The sequence below is a fragment of the Glycine max genome, chromosome 20 (genome assembly GCF_000004515.6).
Source record: "Glycine max cultivar Williams 82 chromosome 20, Glycine_max_v4.0, whole genome shotgun sequence".
NCBI lineage: Eukaryota > Viridiplantae > Streptophyta > Magnoliopsida > Fabales > Fabaceae > Glycine > Glycine max.
Genome location: NC_038256.2, coordinates 40,185,980 through 40,207,346, shown reverse-complemented (window position 1 = coordinate 40,207,346; position 21,367 = coordinate 40,185,980). Strand labels below are relative to the sequence as shown.

The 21,367-nt window shown below is 28.3% G+C and overlaps 2 protein-coding genes across 2 annotated transcripts; one reads left to right on the top strand and one right to left on the bottom strand.

The window, feature by feature from the left end:
• The first annotated feature begins 1,757 nt into the window (after positions 1-1,757).
• On the top strand, positions 1,758-2,929 carry LOC100810929 (putative chitinase). The gene has a single exon (NM_001254273.3). The coding sequence runs from the start codon at positions 1,815-1,817 to the stop codon at positions 2,712-2,714; it is 900 nt and encodes a 299-aa protein (NP_001241202.1). The 5' UTR covers positions 1,758-1,814; the 3' UTR covers positions 2,715-2,929.
• Positions 2,930-13,472: 10,543 nt separating this feature from the next.
• LOC547449 (class III acidic endochitinase) lies at positions 13,473-14,732 on the bottom strand. Its single transcript, NM_001249702.3, has one exon. The coding sequence runs from the start codon at positions 14,690-14,692 to the stop codon at positions 13,691-13,693; it is 1,002 nt and encodes a 333-aa protein (NP_001236631.2). The 5' UTR covers positions 14,693-14,732; the 3' UTR covers positions 13,473-13,690.
• Positions 14,733-21,367: the final 6,635 nt, after the last annotated feature.

Genomic DNA, 21,367 nt, shown 5'->3' with positions numbered 1-21,367 from the left:
AATTTTAAAAACATGCCATATTTTAAGTGGGAAACAGTTGAAGTGCCTAATATAGTTAACCAATATGCAGAAATCTTTTCTATCTGGCTATTTTCCCCTCGTCTGTGTGGAAAACTGAGTGAGGTCTGTTACTCTAACATTTTTCCATACATAATTGGAAACATTATTGGATGTTATCATAAGGCTTGCTATCCCAACCAATTTTAGTCCTTTGTCTGCCAAAGTCTTCTTCCCACGAGTAACAAATTGAGATGCCATTTTGTTAATTAACTCATTTGCATTTGGTTAATTCGTATTACACATTTGCATTTGGTTAACTCATATACCAAAGAGGCAAAGACTATCATTTTAGCTATTTGTCATATTTTATCTCTCCACTCACGTGCAAGCTAGAACAAGTTTTTTGGCTAATAATAAAAATTATAAACTAGTTAAAAACTTATAAGTTATAAGCTAAGAGTTAAAAATCTGAAAACTTATAAATTAATTGATCTAATTGAAAGTGTTTGATAAAATTAATTGATAAACTAAGATAGATGATAATTTTTTGGCTAATATTTAAATTTATTTTTAATAACTTATCATCTTAAAAAGTAGAACAATAATTGTATTATGAACTAATAGTAAAAATTTGATAATATTACTCATTTTTTAACATCAAATTTTGATAAACTAATATTTTTTCAAATTAAAAAAATTCTTGTTTTGTTGAAAAATTAGAATTAAATAAAATTATATTTTTTAAAATCAATTTTTAATATTTAATTTTTATTAATATTATTATTTTAAAACAAAAAACATTATAATTTTTTTATTTTTTTATCAACTTTTGTTTAGTGATCAAATATTTTAAATAAAAAACAATATATTAATTCATTAAAATTAATAGTCTAACATTAAACAAAATAATAAAAAAATAGAATTTCAAGTTTCATAATAACTAAGAAAATAAATATGCCATCCAATATATTTGTAAGAATGTTAAAATAGGTAAAAAGATTTATATATTGAATTAAAGGATAAAAAATAATTTTAAATAAATTAATGAGGATTAATTTGAGAAGAAAAAAATTGTAACAATAAATTAACTTATTTTTTACAAGTCATTTTAAATACTTTATAGAAAATAAACTCGTGTATTAAACAAGTTTTTTTGTCCAAATAACTTATAAGCTACTTAAATGAGTTTATTTACAAACCTTATCAAATGCCAAATTAAATATACACTTATATACAAACTAGCTAGCTTTCTAGGTATGGTGGATTATCACGCAACAAAATTGATTGTTCCCCACATTTTACGCAGAAATTTACAACACATATTTCAACATTGGTGGCCGCTATATTATACCATTTTACAGGCAATGATTTTTGGCCATAATTAAATATTTTTTCATATATAAAAAATAATTATTTGGTGTAGTGAACGTTTTTTTTTTCAAATGAAGTTCCCTTCATATTTCAACCCCCTCCCTACAAAAGAATTTCATAGTTCATAAGCAGCATAAATTTATCTTGCCGCCTATGCTGGTCCTTTATGAGCTTCATTTGACCTTGTATTCCATTTAGTGAACAAGGAATTTAGAGTGGAGAATGTGTGGCATATATTACAAGCTTCTTACTTTTCTTCCCTAAGAGAAACGCAAGCAATTTCTTTACCAACAAGGCACGGTCTCATAATTCTTCCCCAACTGTTGGAGTTATAAGGCACCCTCCAACACCTATAAAATGGTACCCTCTCTTACGATCCTTGAACCAAACCAAGAAGCTAATTAACAAAACAAATTAAGTAATAAATTACTTATCATAGAAACATGGCAGCCCTCAAACAAGTTTCATCCCTCTTGCTATTCCCTTTGTTTCTCATTTTTTCCCTATTCAAATCCTCTCATGCTGGTGGGATTGCAGTCTATTGGGGTCAAAACGGCAATGAAGGCTCCTTGGAAGAAGCTTGCAACACTGACAACTACCAATATGTGAACATAGGTTTCTTGAACGTTTTTGGCAACAACCAAATCCCACAACTAAACCTTGCAGGCCATTGTAATCCAAGCACCAACGAGTGCACCGGATTAAGCAATGACATCAATGTATGCCAAAGCAAAGGAATCAAAGTGTTTCTCTCCCTTGGAGGCGCCGTTGGAAGCTACTCTCTCAACTCGGCTTCTGAAGCCACAGACCTTGCAGCGTACCTATGGGATAACTTCCTTGGAGGACAATCAAATTCACGTCCATTTGGTGATGCTGTGTTGGATGGCATAGACTTTGACATCGAAGATGGTTCAGGCCAATACTATGGTGACCTTGCAAGAGAACTTGATGCTTATAGCCAACAAAGAAAAGTGTACTTGGCTGCTGCACCACAATGTCCATACCCTGATGCTCACTTGGATTCGGCTATTGCAACTGGCCTTTTTGATTATGTGTGGGTTCAGTTCTACAACAATCCTCAATGCCATTATACTTCAGGGAACATTGATAACCTAGTTAGTGCATGGAACCAGTGGACCTCAAGTGAAGCTAAACAAGTGTTTTTGGGGCTACCTGCATCTGAGGCAGCTGCTCCAAGTGGTGGTTATATTCCTCCTGATGTGCTAATTTCTGATGTTCTTCCTGCTATCAGCGGCTCTCCCAAGTACGGTGGAGTCATGATTTGGGACAGATTCAATGACGGCCAAAGCGGATACAGTGATGCTATTAAGGCCAGTGTTTAATTAGTTTGATTATATGTTAAGTAATGCAATTAGTTAATCTTCGGAATAAGTAGCACGTTTGGTAGGCTTTGTTCCTGCATGTTGAGTGCTATGTGATCAGATAAGATATTTTTAGTTAGTTTTTAATTTTTTTAAAATAATTTTTAATGTTTTTTTAGTCACTGCTTGAAATAGCATTATAATGTTATCTTAGATTTATGGGTCTCTACACTTAATTATATATGTTGTTCAAATTTATAGTTTTTACCTTCACATTGAACTCCAACTGTAAGTATGGAATATTGCCTGATTTGGATTGATTTTGAATGTGTTTTATGAAGGAGATTCCTGGACCTTTTCCATCTCATGGGTTTAGTTTGGCTTAGTTTCAAGATCGTCATATTTTGCTATTAAAATCACTTAATATAATCTATCGTCGTAGAATTTGCTCTGCAGGCGTAAATAAGTAGTGAAGAGCAATGACAAAAATTATTTATTTATTTGTTATGATTTTAGTTACAAGATGAATTTATTTAGATATAATAAATGTATTATATTAATAACTCTTTGGGTATTTGCATAAAGGCAAACAGATAATGTTAGTTTTTTTTAAAAAGCTTTATGCAATATCATAAAATTTGCAATTAAGTATTGTTTGAAAAATATTACATTATGCTTCCTTATAAGAGAAGTTGATGTAATTGATAAAAAAGATGAAAATTTGTATTATTATACGAAATCTTATAAATGATATGTGTAATTAATTTACTTTGTTTTTTTTTTTTTTACTTTTGTTTCTATACATCTTTAAAATATCTGCTTCTTTAATTAACATTAATTTACTTATTGTACATCTTTAAAATTTCCTCTTCTTTAATTAACATTAATTTACGTATTGCTAGTCAATACTTTCCTAAAAGATTCTCTCAAAATAAAAAAACTTTCCTAAAAGACATTTGCACACATTTTATTTGTAATTGATACTGATATTTGTTTCTATGATATTGTTTGATTTTTTTTGCTAAATTATAATTTTGTTTTCTTTACAATTTCTGACCTATGGTTGGACTTTTTTCTCACAATTTAGTTGTTCATATTTTAAAACATTCATAATTTTGGATTCAATCCTTAATTTTGAATATGCTAATTTTCTAATTTTTTAAATTTAATTAATTAAATTATTTTTATTATTAAATATTAATTTCCAACTCATCATAATAATGACACATCATTAGTCAGCCATTACTTTAAATCATGCTTGATCACTGTAAAATAAAATAATTTAATGGCTTTTTTCGGGTAAAAAATCGATACGATACTGACACATAACATATGCCTATATGATTAAATCTTATCTTATAATTGATAATTAATTTATCAAAAATTACAAATGGAATTGATTAAAGAAAAAGGGGAGACTCCAAATTTTATATTTTTTAATAAATTTTAGCAAAATAGTAAAAAGTGTATTATAAAAAAATGTTAAACAATGAGTTCCTAACATTTGTTGGACAAATATATATATATATATAGCTTGAGTATTTATGTTTTTAATTACAAAGCAAACTTAATTAGTCCCGATTTTCTGGCTATAAATACACATCCATAGCTTTGTGTCTCTTACACTTTCTCCTTAAAAATGCAATGGAGAATGCAGTGGGGAAGAACGTGGGCGTGGCAATGGCTTCCATTCCAGCAACTCATGCCACGCAGCTGTTGCCAACCGTTGTCAGCGATGCTGAACTCTAAAAAAGATGAGAAGCAGATATCACTACTAGAAAAGCAAGATTTTACGACTTCAACACGACGTGGACCAATGACAAAACCAAAACTCTAAGTCAGTCAGAATAAATTACAAAAAATAAAATCAGTGGATTCAACTATATAAATATATATGAAATAAAAAAAAGATTTTATTTACAATTTTTAATTTAATAGAAAATTTATTGGTGAATTTTAAAAAATAAGGGGGTGCAAGTGCACACCCTCACCATAGTGTAGGTCTGCCACTGAAGTCGGCCATGTGTGGACAGTTGTAAAATACATGCGATGACATTTTTGTAAATACCATGAAACTAATGATATCATTTTTGGCAAAAATGGTAGTGGTATTTGACGCGCTCATTAAACAACAATGTTACCATCAAAAGCGTCGTCGTATTGAATGCACGTATTTAATACAACGATGTTTGTTTGTACAACACAATCGTTGTAACAATCTTTTAAATTATTTTTCATCTTCAAAAAAATCGTGCTACCATGACCTATAGCTAGCTTTGTGCCTTTTATCCGTAGCCGCATGCGTAACCCCCTTCATCCAAGAAAAAGAGTTTTTTGTGTTTTAGAAACCTACCCTCCACCATACTGCCGTCGTGGGCTTCAACTAACAAGCATATAATACGAGGTACATTGGTTCTTATACTTGCCCTACATCACCTCCAATGATTTAGGGTTCTAAACCCATTTTAACTCTTGAAACTTGACATGAGTAGTGCATGTTATTTCTCCTACATTGATGGTGACTATGTGTTGGTGCAATATTATTTGAGCTTCTTAAAGGAACAACCCCAATCAATGGAAATAATCAAATACAGGTATAGAATTTAAATTAGTGCCTTTTTTTGTAGTGTATTGAGTATTCTTTCAATGGTAACAAACTAGTTCTTTCAACCAAAATGAAGGGTCATGCAGTGTTTCTTTTACTTGTTATATATGTTTTGATTTTATTGAAGATTGAAATTTGACACATAAATGAAGGGTCAATCTGTAAGCCAGTTAAAAATATTCAACAACATCATGAAAGAGTGTGTATCCTGGAACGGGCCAATCTTTAGCTAATTGTGGGGTATTCTGATTCAAAGTAGGTTTACTCATTTGTAATTGCTAGCTACTATTTTAATTCAAAAATAAAATGGGTAATTGTGGGGGTATTCTTCCATAAGGTCTCATAAGTCATAAGCAACTTTTTATTATTAATTATTACCTCAATGAACCAGTATCCTGTAGTCCTGTTCGGCCTCAATCCATTTGGATTTTTCCTTGTCTGTTGGGCTAAAGAAATACCACTAAGCCTTAATGACTTAGCTGCACATTAAAAAAATTCAAACAAAAAACAGATTCATTTTTATCGTTCATAATTATATCATTGATACTTAGGTTGTTTTACTTAATTTAATATTATATAATTATATTTTTTATTAATAGTAATATAGATAATTTTTATTACTCATCTCCGTTAGGTTTTAGTTAATTAATTTAATATTATATCATTATATTTATTGATTATTAGTAATATACATAATATTATTAATAATAGTATATCATTATTAGTAATATAGATAATTTTTATTACTCATTCTCAGGTTTTATTTTTTTTAATATTATATAATTTTATTTATAGATAATTTTGCAATTTTGCAATATACATAATTTTATCATTATAAATAATTTCTATTAATTAACCTGAAATTTTAAATATCTTTTTACATCACATAAATCCATCTTACTATATTGGTGTCTACGCCACAACCGTTGTAGAAAATTTATGTTACTACATCAATGCCTACTTTATTACCGATGTTAAAAAATTTTAGTTTCAACAATGTACGTTACAATAAAAAACAGTTAATCACCATATTTGAATTCTCATTTTGACTGATGTAGAAAAAGCGTTTTTAATATATTACTCAATACTTCGAGACTCTAGATCAGCACAACTTGCGCTTCTTGGGTAAATTTTTGTGTTTTAATTTTCTTTTAAGCGTGTGCTTAATTAGTTTTTTTTTATAATTGAAATAGAGTTTAATTCAATGCAAAAACATATTTTGTTGATTTAAATATGTTTGTTCCTTAAAATATAGTTATTTTAATTTTTGATCTTTATATTTTTTATCATTATTATTTTATTTTTGTTTTTTTAGTATCTATTTTTTTCCTATAATATATATGTAGATAATTTGTTTTTACTGTTTGTTAAGGACTAAAAATATAATTTTTCTCTCTCCAAACATGTATTTTTTTTTCATAATGGGATTCCCAATCATGCCCTGAAACAATGTTTAGGAACTATAAATATATTCAGGACTTCAACTATGATGCATTTTTTTTCATAATTTCATTTTTCCAATTAATTTTATTTGGTAATTTATATTGTTTTACTAAAAAAATGTATCACTTTCGATACATGTTAAACACAGAAAGAATGGACCTAAAGAAGAACGTGACATATATATATATATATATAGATAGATAGATAGATAGTTTCAAGAGCTTCACTAATGCAGTAGCTTATAAAAAAAACAGCTTCACTAATAACTTATATGCCGCGCCAAAACAGGTTACCCCACTAATCAAGACTTCGGCTATGATGCACTGGCACCATTATGTCATTCTAACCTAAACAATGCTTGTGATCCATTTATAGGGAGTAGCTATAATTTAAATTCATCAAAATTTGAAGTTTGCGTGCTTGATTGGTTTGCTAACCTATGGGAGATAGATAAGGGTGAGTATTGGGGATATGTCACAACTGGTGGAACTGAAGGAAATCTTCATGGAATTTTAACGGGGTCAGATTTGTTGAACTTTATCTCTAGAGCCTTTTCATGTATTACAAATAGTGAGTATCCCAAATATAATGATTTATTAATTAATTCTTATTTACTATATAGAGAGGAGGGAAATATTTCCAGATGGCATTCTATATACTTCACAGGATTCGCATTATTCAATATTTAAAATAGCAAGAATGTATAGGATGCAATGTGTGACAGTTGGCACGTTGGTCTCTGGTTAGATTCATTGTGTCGATTCATATCATCAATATGAACATGGGTATTCTCTTTATTCCTGACAACTATAATGCATTCAAGTAACCATCTTCATGGATAGTTTTCAAGAGTAATCCTATGTATTTATTTGCTCATCCGTCATGATGTGAGTTTCAAATGTACCAACTTCGGATTTCTTTAAATTTGTTGGAAATGATGACGAAGATTCAGATGATAGAATTCTCTCTATGTTTGGATTGATTGTCCTCTCTTCTAAAGATTTTCTTCTCCTTTTTTGTGTTGTTTCTCTTGCAAGTAACTTCAATCTCCAAATTTAATGGAACTAAATCCTCTGTTGAAGTTTTATCTCGGATACAAGAAGCAACTAAATAAAGCAACAGTTAACCAAGTCAAGAGATAAAATTTGAATTCTAACTATTCACAAGAAACAATCAAAGAATAAAGAGTGAATGTTTCCAAACTGAAATATACTATCTAAATGGATAGAAATTTTCTGACAACGACGCCAAAAACTTGTTCGTCCATCGACAAGTGTACTGATTTGCACAAGTAGTATAAAACGGTAAGATCGGGTATCGTATTCACAGAGAGTTTGTTTTACCTAGACTATGTATATTCAATATGTAAACACTTTTAAAGCTTGAAATAAACTAAATATTGAATGGTGAATCAAGTTTCTTTACTAGTGAACTACTTGAACAAAAACAAAATACCCAAAGCTATAAAATGTGACAACTATCAAGATAAACGCGTTGGGAAGTTTCCTACTGAAATTTATCTTGCTGTATAAAAGAGTTTTTCTTTATTTAACGTTATTCTAGTGTTCTTACACTGAGAAAATACTCAGACCATGATTCCTCACATGAATGAGTCTAACTCTCTTAGTTTTTGTTCTTGATTCCTCAACAAACTCGCATACCGTGTAAAATGCACTAGATCATTGCACTTCATTCCTAGACATACTGATTTTTAGCTTACTCTATCAAGTTCTAAGGTTTTAAGGCATTTTTCAATACTAAAAAGCCCAACTACACATACAAGTGGATGATCAAGCCACAAGCATATACAATAAGCACAAATAAAAGCAAAGAACACTAGAAAATAACATTAAATAGATAATAAGAGTATTACATCAAGAGTTTCAATAGTTACTCCCCAACAAAGAGGCTCTAGCATTCCATTACAAGCAAAACTTCAAAATACAAGCAAGAAACTATTTTTTGGTGAAAGAAATTGGAAGAAGATGATAGAGAATGTTTTCTCCAGTCTCTCAACCCTAAATTTCTCTGTTTTCTACGAAGCTAGGCACTCCTTGTGGCTCTTGATCGGTTATGTCTCTTGAGTTCCTCCAACCTTAGTGTTTTAAAGGCTCTTGAACTTTTCAGCTTCCAAAGGCTTGCTCAACGAACATGTATTGCTAAGCGAGAATAAGTGAAATTCCGCTAAGCGCGAGAAAAGACAGCGTCCTTACTGGACGGACTAGCTGTGCGTTAAGCGTGTAGATCTCCGACTTATCCTCTTATAGGATTTCTCATCCGCTAAGCAAGCTGGATGCCTCGTTAAGTGGACGAGTCTCACTTAGTCAATATGCCTCGCTAAGTGAGTCATCAACAATTTTTTACACCTTCTCTTCTTTGATTTACAAATTGAGTTGGATTTAACATCAGGTTACAAAAATAAAATTTCTACTCTATAAAATCACACAAGAAATAAAATATATACAATTTTTACAAAAAAAAAATCATAAATTGAAGACATATTGTTATTTCTTTACAAATTTTTAATATCAAACTAATTCATAAATAGTAACTAACACTTGCACAAAGTTGGAATTTGTAGTCATGGTTATGGATGGTTACGGGGAAGAGATTTATTTGATGCAATATGTGGTTTTCAATTCCTATAGAGGTCTCAAGAAGAATGGGCTGCCGTCAAGATTCAAGCCGCCTTTCGAGGCTCTTTGGTTCGTGTATGTATTCACTTCTTCATTTTCTTTATATTATCATCCAAAATACATTACTTTAACATAATCAATAGCATGACTTGAGTAGGATGGACTCTAGTTGAAGATTAAAAAATAAAAATATCTCTGTTGCAATTTACATACAACGTTAATTTATTACGGTTTTTTTTGTCTTTTTGTTTAAGTGCTAGTGGTGAAACGAGGTTTAAGGGGAAAAAAAAAGAATGATCCTGGGAGATGGGTTAGTGATTTGGTAACTGGGTCGAAAGCGAAAATAGCAAGTACCATCCCATGTCTTGCAGATTTGCGTATCTGTGAAACGGTGGTGTCTTTTGTTGCCAAACTTGATGAATGATTCCTTCCCTTATCTTCTTCTACTACTGAGCTCAGTTGTTTGTTATTTATTTGGTCTGATACAAAAATATGGTATTTACCATTTCCTCTGAATCAACATTAATTACAAACTGTTCTCTTTGGGTGACAGCTACTAAAGCGTGCGTACTCATCGAGGTGCCTTCAGCTTCACCTCTCTTTCGGAAGCCATGTGTATTGGAATGATTTTCTTCGTTTAGCTAGATTTTTGTAGAAGCAAGACAACAAAGCAACCTATTTATATAGGATTTTTTTTATTCATATGTTGATTTTCTCTTAAATTTACTTTATTTTATTATTTGTTTAAGATGGACAGTAAAAACTGAAAATGAATTAATGATTAATAATAATATTAGTTTTATAAAATTATTATTTTTTAATTATTTATTTTAAATATTTCATTATTTTTTTCTATTACATCATAAACCCTATTATATCTATATTTTTTTTAACTCTCTGTGTAAGATAACATCACAGGTATTCATCAAACATTTTCAACGCTTTTTTCTCCTAATATGCATAAAACTCATCTTTGAAATAAACATTTTTTATAAGCTAAACATTAATATGAATAGCTAATTAAAGATAAAAGAAGGTGTATTACTCAGACTTGGTAAATCTTCATACTTTGTGGTTGGTCCAGATGGCTACTCAAATTCAGAAAAACTGATAAATATAATTAAAAAGTAAGAAAGAAACTCTATTTTTCATATTTACATTATTTTAAAAGGAAAATTGAAATCTTATATTCTGATACTTATAAAAGGGATCATTAGAGTTCAAGTAATCAATTATTAATCCAACTTATATTATGATATTTATATATTTTTATACTATTAACTTGAGCGTTAAAATGTTTTTACCAGTACTCCTACATCAAATTCGATAATGGCAAAGGTTTTTGGTGAAGTTGAAGGAGAGAACTTCTAAAAATTTATTTATGTAACGCCCCGATTAAATCACATTAAAATAAGAGAAATTTATAAATTGTATAAATATGTACACTTGAAGATGGATTAATTAATTTTATTTAGATTAATAAAATGTATTTATTTTTAGACAATCTATCATTTAAGAATTTCATAGTTAAACATATTTAATTTTAAATAATTTTTCAAAAAATATGTGAGTGATCACAGGACATGTTAAAAAAATTTGTTAATTTATGGGGAACCTCGATATTCCTAAAAATAACCGAAATATATTGGTAAGGTTTTGAACATGACTACTTACGTAGTATGCTTAACCGGTAGAAAATTCTCGGCAACAAAAAAATTGAATAAAATATCATAATGAGAAAACTAATTAAGTCAAAAATCAAAAGACATTACAACTTCCATATAAGCTCAGGCTTAATTATGCAAAAATGTTACTTCATTTAACTTCTAAAGAAATTATCCAAATGGAATCTCAAACCAGACCACAGCTGCAGCACACATAACGTTGGTGCAATATATATCCTTCCCGCTTTACAAAAAAATTAAGAAAATGAAATATGCACGTGGCATAATTTTCAATTAATCACTTTAATTTTTTAACTGCTATTATAATTATTTATTGTTACCTGTTTTGCGATGATCTTTTGGTTTCATATTATATTAAAAATGTTAAAAGAATTATAGATACATTTGTTGTTATAATAAAAGACGGTGTTTTTGTCCTTTATCCACTACAATAAGAGTGTCTTCAAGTTAACATGTGGAATCGAAGGTAGTAAATTAATTTAATTGAATCAAGATAAGGATAAGATCCCTATCCGGATCATTTACGATTTTGTTTTGTGAGTTGCGATTCAAGGACATCATAATTTGAATATGTCCAAAGTCCAAAATCTATTCTATTGGTGGGTCCCACAGACTCAATGGGTTTGTCTCTCTTCTGCTGGAGGGCTGATAGTGCATGCATGAGTGTCTTCTTGCTTTTGTTTCAAGTGATTCACGTGAACAGAAAATACGAATCCTCCATGTGATGAGACAATTTAGAGCAACTCGATTTCATTTCCTTTCACATTACTATGAGTACAACAATTTACGTGATTCGATAAGATTGGATCGTTTATTAGCTTGCTCCTTCAAGTTCAGAAATAAATTAAAACTCAAATATATATGACATATATCTGCCTTTAAAATGTTCTTTTTTTTTATATAAAATATTAAAGGCAACAATTCAATGAACAATACCCCTTAGATTATCAAACATTTTTTTACCGTTCGTTTTAATAAGATTTTCTTTTATAAAAAATTATATCAATAATTATGATCAGTTAATTAGAAACTTAGAAGTTCTTGAAAAATTATAATGAGAATTTAACAATAATAATTTTTTTTATTTAACAATAATAACTTAGAAGTTCATTTTAATAATTTTTTTATCAATCAATCAATATTAATAGTTAACCAAAGGAATTCAAACTCATGGATCTTTTTATATTTTCTCTTCTTTATTCAACCATGCATCAATCTAATCTTATAACTCATTACTATATATGTTCATCATATGAGAGCATAGTCTTCATGATGATCTCACATCCGCGAGAAGTTGTCTATTCATTAGGAATAAAGAAGCATAGACATGTATCTCTACCTTACTTGACACCTTAAAAGCAAATGATAGATAGGTGATATCTTTTGATGGGAAGAGAGAGATGGAAAGAAAATAAGGTTGTCAAATAAATGTAAAGTGAGTTTTTTTTCCCTGTGAATACATTTTTTCTCTCTTTTTTTAAAAAAAAATATATATCATTTTATAATTTAATTTTTAATGTACACTATTTTGGATTTTATGTTTTGATTTATACCACTTTGTAAATAAACCTGGTTCTTTTTGTTTTTTTTTTTAATTTAAAATATTATAAAATATAAATATTATATTATATTTTTTAATTGGTTTTAAAATTACTTATTTATTAAATTAAATTTTATAAATTTTTTTAAAAGAAAATAATATTATTAAATATAATTATTTTTTTTATTATTTAATTTACTTAACATATTTTTTAACTAAATATTTTTACTTAAAGAGGACGACAAAGAGTCATCCTATTTTAAGTCACATTCCTATTGAGATGAATGAAGAAAAAAATGAATAAAAAAGTATAAAATAATGTGAAATTTACCTACAACATGATCATAATAGAAACAATTATCCTAACATATCTCTATTTTATTGATAATGTAATATAATGTTCTTCTACAAATAAATTTATTAAACAAAAAGTCTAGTCATTTTTAATTAAATCTAATGACATAAACAAACTAATTATATTTAGTAATATAATTATATTAAAAAATTCATATTTTAAATAAAAATATTTACCTAAAAAATATGTTAAGTAAATTAAATAATTATATTTAATAATATCATTTTCTTTAAAAAAATATATAAAATTTAATTTAATAAAGAATTAATTTTAAAACCTATTAAAAAAATTATATAATATAATATTTATATTTTATAATATTTTAAATTTAAAAAAAAAAGTCTCATTTATAAAAAGTGATGTGAATGAAAACAGTCTAAACTAATATAAATTGAAAATTAAATTACACAGTGATATATATATATAAAAAAAAACATGAGAAAGAAATTGTATTCACGGAAAAAAATGATAAACTATCTCTACCGAAGGATGTATGTGTTATAGGAACATAGAAGTTGGAATGAGTAGGGAGTATTTTATTCTCAACATGCTTCGATTATATTGGTTACATTACATAACAACTAGCTAGGAAATCAAAGCTGGAGTAGATGCCACAAAGGTAACAACTAATAACAATTTGTTACTTATTTCCATTTTTCCATACAAACGTTACAGAGACGGACACATGCATAGATAGCTGATAAATAGTTTGCACGTACGGCTCCCCATATTTCTAATATGGTTTCTTCTGTAAGATGCGGTGCGTAGCTGCAGAGACACTCTCATAAATAGCGTCGGAAACTGCGGTCACAAACCGCATTGCATATTTTGGAACATAATCCTTTATCTGATCGCTGTGATAATTTAAAACATCATGGTACCTGTCCCACAGCATAACTCCTCCATAGTTGGAAGCTTGCTTTACATAGGGAAGCACCTCAGAAATGAGCACCTGTGGTGGTATATAACCACCACTTGGAGCAGCGTCGGGAGATGCTGGTAGTCCAAAGAAAACAGAGTTATTGGGAAGAACATTTGAAGTCCAATCATCCCATGAATTAAAAAGCAATTGAGTATTGCCAGGTGAGTATTGGCATGGAGGGTTATTGTAGAACTGAACGTTTACATGATCGAAAAGACCAGTTTTGATGGCATTGTCGAGGTGGTAATCAGGCATAAAACATTGTGGGGCTGCGGACAAGTAGAAGTAGTGGTCGTTTTGGTGCCTGAGAGCATCTAGTTCCTTGGCAAGGTCGCCCCAATAGAGGTTGGAACCAAGTTCAATGTCGAAATCGATGCCTTCCAATGTTACACTTCCAAGTGGACCGGGTTTGCCACTGAGGAAGTTTTGATAAAGGTAATTGGCAACTTCTTTTGCGTCCTCGGGTGAGCAGAGGGAGTAGGTTCCTTTAGCACCACCGAGGGAAAGGAAGACTTTGACACCTTTCTGCTGGCAGTATTGTATTTGGGGTTCTAGTATGGAACAAGGGTTCCAGTCCCCACAGTGGCCAGCGAAGTTCCATGATGGAGTTATGCCGCAACCAAACGCATTGAGGAAAGCTAGGTTGACAATCTCGAAGTTTCCAGTGTCGCATGTGGAAGTCAAGGTGCCGTCGTCAATGTTTTGGCCCCAGTAGATTGTTATGCCACCAGTAGTACTGGCCTGTGAAGGCTTTATGGTGAAGAAGAATGTTGTTAAGAGAATAAGCATTAACGCTTGCCTTTCGGAAGCCATGTGTATTGGAATGATTTTCTTCGTTTAGCTAGGTTTTTGTAGAAGCAAGAGAACAAAGCAACCTATTTATATAGGATTTTTTTTTAAGGCAAAATTGCAAAACTAGTCCCCTACTTTATCTCTAATTTTAGATTTGGTCTTCTATTTTTTTAATTCACGCATTTGGTTCCCCTATTTTATAAAATCGTGCAATGTTGGTTCTAGAGATCACAATTGGACGTTGAATGTTACAAAGGAATGTTGACTACCACGCGTCACGATCTAATTGAATGATGATTGTCACGTGTCATATTTTGATTAGTCAATAAAAATAACAATGTAATTCATCTTTTATAGAATTGACATTCAATTAGAACATGACACATAGTCGTCTTCATCCAATAAGAACGTAACATGTGACAATTAACGTCATTTGCTAACAGTCAACATCCAATTGTGATCTGGGGATCAACATTGCACGATTTCATAAAATAGGAAGATCAAATTGGTGAATTAAAAAACTGGGAGACCAAATATGAAATAAAAGATAAAATGAGGGATCAATTTTATAATTTTACCTTTTTTTATTCATATTTTGATTTTCTCTTAAATCTACTTTATATTATTATTTGTTTAAGATGGATAGTAAAAATGGAAATGAATTAATGATTAATAATAATATTAATTTTATAAAATTATTATTTTTTAATTATTTATTATTATTTTATCCGTATAAAATAACGTGTATATATAGTGACAATTTTATAATGGAACAAAGCTAGCCATGCAAGAAGAAGAAGTAGGTGGGAATCGGTTGTCTCATTTTGCACGTGTAGCAAAAGAGTGGAATAAGAAAGCTGTCGCTAATTACCATATTATCCTTTTTGATTGAATCCATTTGTGCTTAATTATAGTGTGAGTAGCAGTCACTTCAAAAAATATACAATTATGTGGCAATATTTTTTAATTTTGAAAAATAACCTATCACTTCTAAAAAAAAATACAATTATTAGAATAAATTGGAAATAAAAAAAATAGAGACAAAAATTAACTTAAGTGCATAAATAATTTAAATCTATTATGTTAAATTTTTAACATATTATTATATTAACTATGATTTTTAGCCGTTAGACCACCTAATAAATGAATTTCTTGATTTATTTCTTAAAAATTTATTCACAACAATATTTTTAATATCTATTTTATGTTAAATTGCTTTATATTTTTTAATGGCTTGATGGAATATATAAAGAAGTAGATTTTTTTTCCAAATTTTTAAGGATGAACAACATAACCAATTATTATTTTAAAAACTGTCATATTTAAAAGTTTACAAGACTTATGGATTGACTATCCATAAACCTCATACGGGCCCATAAAAGGGTTATGGATTACAAATTCATTAACCCGATACGGATTGATAATCCGTATTAGGTTTACAATTTTATAATCCATAATCTATAAGTCCAATATGAGTTGTCGTAGGCCCAATACGAGTTGACAATTGGTATGGCCTTGCCTTAAGGGTTTATCATCGGAAATCCGTAAGCCTCGTATGGTTAGCCTCGTACGGTCTGCCAATCCGTAACGCTCTTACATTATAAAATCTAGTGCTATATATTATTAACATTAATTAAAAGCAATAATCTCATTGGCTAATTATGTCAGTTGGTTAGAGCATGATATTAATAATGATTTTGTGTCACATTCGAGTGTTTCATGGTCCATTAATATAAAATTTTGTTGTAAACAATTTTTTAACAATCAATATCGGGTTTTTCGATTATGAGTCCGTAAGCTCGATACGGATTGATAATTTGTAATCTATATGCGTGTTACGAATGTGTATGAGGGTTTCCGATTGAAAATCCGTAAAGGACATATGATTTGGTGAAAAACACATATATTTAAGTTAAATTATTTTCATGTTATACATGTTTTAGTATAAAAAAATTAATAACTCACAATGTCCCACAATGATTTGTGGTACATATGGTCATAGGTTTGTCATGTTGTTGAACTGTAATTAGTTGTTGTTGGTTGTCATCTTCTCAAATGAGTTTTTGCTTCTATTGTTCTAGGATGATCACGACTTATTAATTGTTGTTGATCAACATGTTGAGCACCTTTAATATTGTCATTGTTGTTATCATTAAGGGACTGAGGAGGTCCCCTGGGTCCAACATGTGGTTCATGGTGGTGTGGGCCAACATAACCATGTTTATTGGAACACTAGATACGATAAGAAATGAATATATTAAATTTAACATAAAGTAGCTTATAATCTCTTTTTTTTAATTAAATAAATTTAAAATTGTATGCCGAAAAATGTGAAAGTGAGTAACACGCTATTTTTGGATAAATCAAAAATAGTTTTAAAGAAATTAGTAAATTTAAAGTATTCAGTTTTTTTAATTATGATAAAATTTAGAAAATATAAGAAGAAATATTTTTAATTTTTTATATGTTTTAAAGAAATTAGTAAATTTTAGAAAACTTAAAGCAGACAAGAACTCTTGGAAGGCCACATATTTACAACCCTTTTTTTTAAATGGTTTTTTTATAATGTTAAAATCAATAATAAAAATATAATTTATTATCATTTATTTTTTAAAATTAATAATTATGATTCTAAAAAATCTCGTATTCCGATAAAAGAAAATAAAAAATGTTAATATAAAAGAATGTAATAGCAAAATAGAGATGCAGACACACATTCGTTACATTCTCTGGGTTTCCGTTAGTTTTACATTACAGAAGATCAAATTAAAGTTTTTAAAACTAAAGAAATCTAATTTAATTTATCTTGAAAAATTAAGAAACATAATTAAACCTATTAAAAATAAAGAGATCAAAATAAACATAATAAATAAATTAAGAAACATGAAAAATTATTTTATTCAACATTTAATTTTTATAATCAAAATTCAAAAAAATATTTTTTTAATTTTTAAAACAACAAATAATTTTAAAAATAGAATGTTACGGTGTATGTTTGCATCAAAAACTTAAAATTAAAGTGAATTATAAATATAAGAAAAATTTCATAAAATTGAAAAATACACGTTATATGTTATTATTTTTTTGTTATTATATTATGTGTTATATAATGCTGATACTAAAAATATTAAAAATAATATTAATTTTTATAAGAAAACTACAATACCCAAATAAAAAACAGAAGCACAAATGCAGAAATATCTATGTTTTTATAATAATAATAATAACGATAATAATAATAGGATGTAAAAATAGTATAATACAGATAATCGTATTATTTACAACAATAATATTTATTCACATGTTGTAATAAGATACAGAAGTTATTAATTTTTTTTATACCAAAACATGTATAATATGAAAATAATTTAACTTAAATATATAATTGTTTTTCACCAAATTACAAGTCCCTTACGGATTTTTGGAAACCCTCATACACATTTGTAACATGCTTATGGGCTACAGATTATCAATCCGTACCGGGCTTACAAATTCATAATCGAAAAACCCGATAATGATTGTTAAAAAATGGTTTACAACAAAATTTTATATTAATGGATCATGAAACTCTCGAATGTGACAATCAAAGTTGCATTTGGAGTCGAGGTCGAGTTTGAGTTTTTTCCAACAGCCAAAATTGCATTTGGGATGGGGGATAAGATTATTAATACTCAATCCAAATCCACCCTCGAAGCCACCTCACTAATAATTAATTTACAAAAATATTCTCACATATATATAACACACTAAAATCTGAAACTATTGAATTTGATTTTATACTACTGTTGGATTATATTTTATGTTATCACGTACAATCTAAAAATATGTTATGGTTGCAATTTAAAATTGTTTTTTTTTTTCATTCTATGAAAAATTGTATTTTTTATAAGATTTTATAAACATGTCGGAGGTGCGGCGGGGTGAGAAAAACTCGATCCGTTTTCGCTTAAATGTATTCATTGGGGATAAATCTACACCTTGTTAGGTTTCGAGGCTAAAACAGGAGAAAAATGGAAAGTCAAGGTGGATAAGTAAAATCTGACCTTGACCCACCCTATTGTCAAGCCTAAGCTAAAGGGAGGGAGATTAATCTAACGGCTAAAAATCATGGTTAATATAATAATATGTTAAAAAGTTAACATAATAGGTTTTAATTATTTATGCACTTAAGTTAATTTTTGTCTCTATTTTTTTATTTCTAATTTATTTTAATAATTTTATTTTAAGTGAGAGGTTATTTTTCAAAATTAAAAAATATTACCACATAATTGTATATTTTTTGAAGTGACGGTTACTCACAACAATTAAGCGCAAACGGATCCAATAAAAAAGGATAATATGGTAATTAACAACTTGGCCAACTTTGCATGTCATTCCACTCTTTTGCTACACGTGCAAAATGAGAAGAATTTATGAAACAACTAACAGAGCCAGATCCCACCTACTCCTTGCATTGCTTGCTTTCAATCCAAAGATCCTAATTCCTTCCTTATGATGCCAAAGATATTTCACTTATATATGCTAGACTCCATCTAGGTTCAATTTGGTTTTACTGTTAAAAATCATAGTTAATATAATAATATGTTAAAAATTTAACATAATAGGTTCAATTTGGTCTTATGGTTAAAAATCATGGTTAATATAATAATATGTTAAAAATTTAATATAATAGATTTAAATTATTTATGCACTTAAATTAATTTTTGTCTCTATTTTTTATTTTCAATTTATTTTAATAATTATATTTTTTTAGAAGTGAGAGGTAATTTTTTTAAATTAAAAAATATTGTCACATAATTATATATTTTTTGAAGTGACAGTTACTCACTATAATTGTAATATGGTAATTAGTAACTTGGACAACTTTATCATTCTACTCCTTTTGCTACACGTGCAAAATAAAAATAATTTATGAAACAACTAACCCAACTGGTTTCCACCTATTCATTGCATCGGTAGCTTTCAATCCAACGGTCCTAATTTCTTTTGTGATTAATAATGGTGAAAGGACAAAAATCAGTGGTTCATATTTGAATTTTGCATCACCCAAAAGAATCTTGACGTCAGCTTAACAGGGACAGCGGAACATCAAAAGTGAAAATTATTTTACATGTGACTTTAAAACTATTATTACAACAATCAACTATTTTATTATACATATAATAATTTGTATCAATATGTAGTTTAATAAGTACTAGACTCAAATTATTTCTTTGAACAATGTTTTAAATTTGAGTTTATAGATAAAAAAGAATGTAATTTAAAGTGAAGATCCTATTAATGGTGTCCAATCATATTTGCTGAAAAAGTTAATCAACATTAAAAAATTATAGATACTCTTCCATCAATATTATGATAATGAAAAAATATATTATAAATTAGTGATAGTGTAAAAAATTATATTTGTTTTCCAATTAAATTCATATGAAATTGTTCAATATATGACCGAGACGAATTAGCCCAATTAAAATATCCAAGTCAGGTTAAATTAAACATTGCTTATCTTGTGCATGTGATCTATTTTTAGCCTACCTTTTCTTGGGTGAAAAAAAAAAGTAAGAGGGAAAGAATTTTAAATTTCAATAGAGGATAGTACTATAGTAGCATATAAATTTTATTATAAAAACCAGATTTTTTTTAATTTCCCTTTTAACTAAAAAATCATAAAAAAGCTAAAACTACATTTTCCATTCTTTATATTTTCTTTTCTTCTAGCAAAATACTCCAGTTGATTTATATTTTCTTTTCTTCTAGCAAAATACTCCAGTTGGTCCAGTTGTTTTTGGCATTGAAGGTTGTTGAAGTTTATGTACCCCAGTTTTTAATATTTTTTTATATTATTAATTGATTAAAATTTATAAAATTAGGAGTAGGAGTTTATCAATAAGGAAATGCTTAATAATTTTATATTTGCTAATAAACATTAATCAACAATATAGAACATATTTTCGTTAAAAATGTGTTTCCTATATTTCCCAACTCTATTTTATTAGAAGCATAAAATTTTAATTAGGTTAAATTATTCATTTGATTCCTATAATTTTATGATTCTTACCTTTTTAGTCCCTATAGTTTATATTTTAATTCTCTTTTGGTCCCTGTAATTTAAAAGTTTTCTTTTTAGTCTTTATAGTTTGCATTTTAATTCTCTTTTAGTCTCTATAGTTTGAAAGTGATATTTTTAGTTTCTATAATTTGTATTTTTATTACCTTTTAGTCCTTACTATAAAAAACATAAAAATAATTAACTACAAATTGGTTATAAATTATCAATTTTTTTATTACAAATTATCTTACGATAAATTAGTTACGAATTACTTGTTAATATTTTTGTAGTTAATTGTAATTGATAGTATTACTCATATTTTGATGGTAAGGACTAAAAGAAAATTAAAATATAAAGTATAGAGACTAAAAAAATCATTTTCAAACTATATAAACTAAAAGAGAATTAAAATACAAATTATAAGGAATAAAAAAACCACTTTTAAAACTATAGGGACTAAAATAAATTTAAAATATAAACTATATGACTAAAAAAATCATTTTCAAACTATAAGGACAAAAATGATAAGATTCTTGAAATTATAGACAGCAAATAAGTAATTTAAATTTTTAATTATAAGAAAAGTTGTCTTAATAACATGTGCCTTTACGTTAAATTAAATCAATTTATAAATATCATAACAAGTTATA